The sequence below is a fragment of the Myotis brandtii genome, unplaced genomic scaffold, assembly GCF_000412655.1.
Source record: "Myotis brandtii unplaced genomic scaffold, ASM41265v1 C41596312, whole genome shotgun sequence".
Taxonomy (NCBI): domain Eukaryota; kingdom Metazoa; phylum Chordata; class Mammalia; order Chiroptera; family Vespertilionidae; genus Myotis; species Myotis brandtii.
In genome coordinates, this window is record NW_005303336.1 from 1 (window position 1) to 729 (window position 729).

The following is a 729-nucleotide window of genomic DNA, read 5'->3' on the forward strand; positions in this document are numbered from 1 at the left end:
CCTCCGCGAGCCAGACCATTGCCGGGAGCGCGGGGCATTCCAGAGCGTGAGACCCGGCGCCCCTCTCCCGCAGGCTCGCCGCCGCCATGGCTGAGCTGATCCAGAAGAAGCTGCAGGGGGAAGTGGAGAAATACCAGCAGCTGCAGAAGGGTAAGGGCAAGGGCGAGGGAGAGGTCGGCGCAGCCTCGCCCGGACCCCTCACCCCTTCGCGCGCTCCGAACCCAAAGCCGTTCTCAGGCCATGCTTCCTTCCCCACCCCTGCCGCGCCGCCCGGCCTGACTGCCTCCCACCCCGTTTTCTTCTGACTAGGATTGTGGGGGTCAGGGGGCACGTGTCTTTTCTCTAATAAAGTCTTTCCTGCCACCCACACTCTCCCACCCACAGACCTGAGTAAATCCATGTCAGGGCGGCAGAAGCTTGAAGCACAACTAACAGAAAATAATATCGTGAAGGAGGTGAGACTGGGACTGTGGGGCAAGGAGGGCGGGGCGGTCCTGGCCAGGATGCTGACGTCCTGTGCCCCACGCCTCCACCAGGAACTGGCCTTGCTGGATGCGTCCAACGTGGTCTTTAAACTTCTGGGTCCCGTGCTGGTCAAACAGGAGCTGGGGGAGGCTCGGGCCACAGTAGGCAAGAGACTGGACTATATCACAGCTGAAATGTGAGTCTGTCCCCCACCCTGATGCGCCTGACACCACCGAGGAGAGGTGCTGGGAACCACTGCAGAGG

The 729-nt window shown here is 62.1% G+C and overlaps 1 protein-coding gene across 1 annotated transcript; it reads left to right on the forward strand.

Moving 5' to 3' along the window:
- Nucleotides 1-6: 6 nt before the first annotated feature.
- Nucleotides 7-723, forward strand: LOC102240348 (prefoldin subunit 6). Its single transcript, XM_005852818.2, has 3 exons — nt 7-150; nt 385-455; nt 537-723. Exons 1-3 carry the CDS (start codon nt 87-89, stop codon nt 663-665), a joined length of 264 nt encoding a protein of 87 aa, XP_005852880.1. The 5' UTR covers nt 7-86; the 3' UTR covers nt 666-723.
- The last annotated feature ends 6 nt before the right edge of the window (nt 724-729 follow it).

What these genes read in the sequence shown, in the direction of transcription:
- LOC102240348 (XM_005852818.2), top strand. Translation starts at nt 87, where the DNA reads ATGGCTGAGCTGATCCAGAAGAAGCTGCAGGGGGAAGTGGAGAAATAC. An exon ending in ATACCAGCAGCTGCAGAAGG is followed by an intron (nt 151 to 384) that starts GTAAGGGCAAGG and finishes TCCCACCCACAG; the next exon opens with ACCTGAGTAAATCCATGTCA. An exon ending in AAAATAATATCGTGAAGGAG is followed by an intron (nt 456 to 536) that starts GTGAGACTGGGA and finishes CGCCTCCACCAG; the next exon opens with GAACTGGCCTTGCTGGATGC.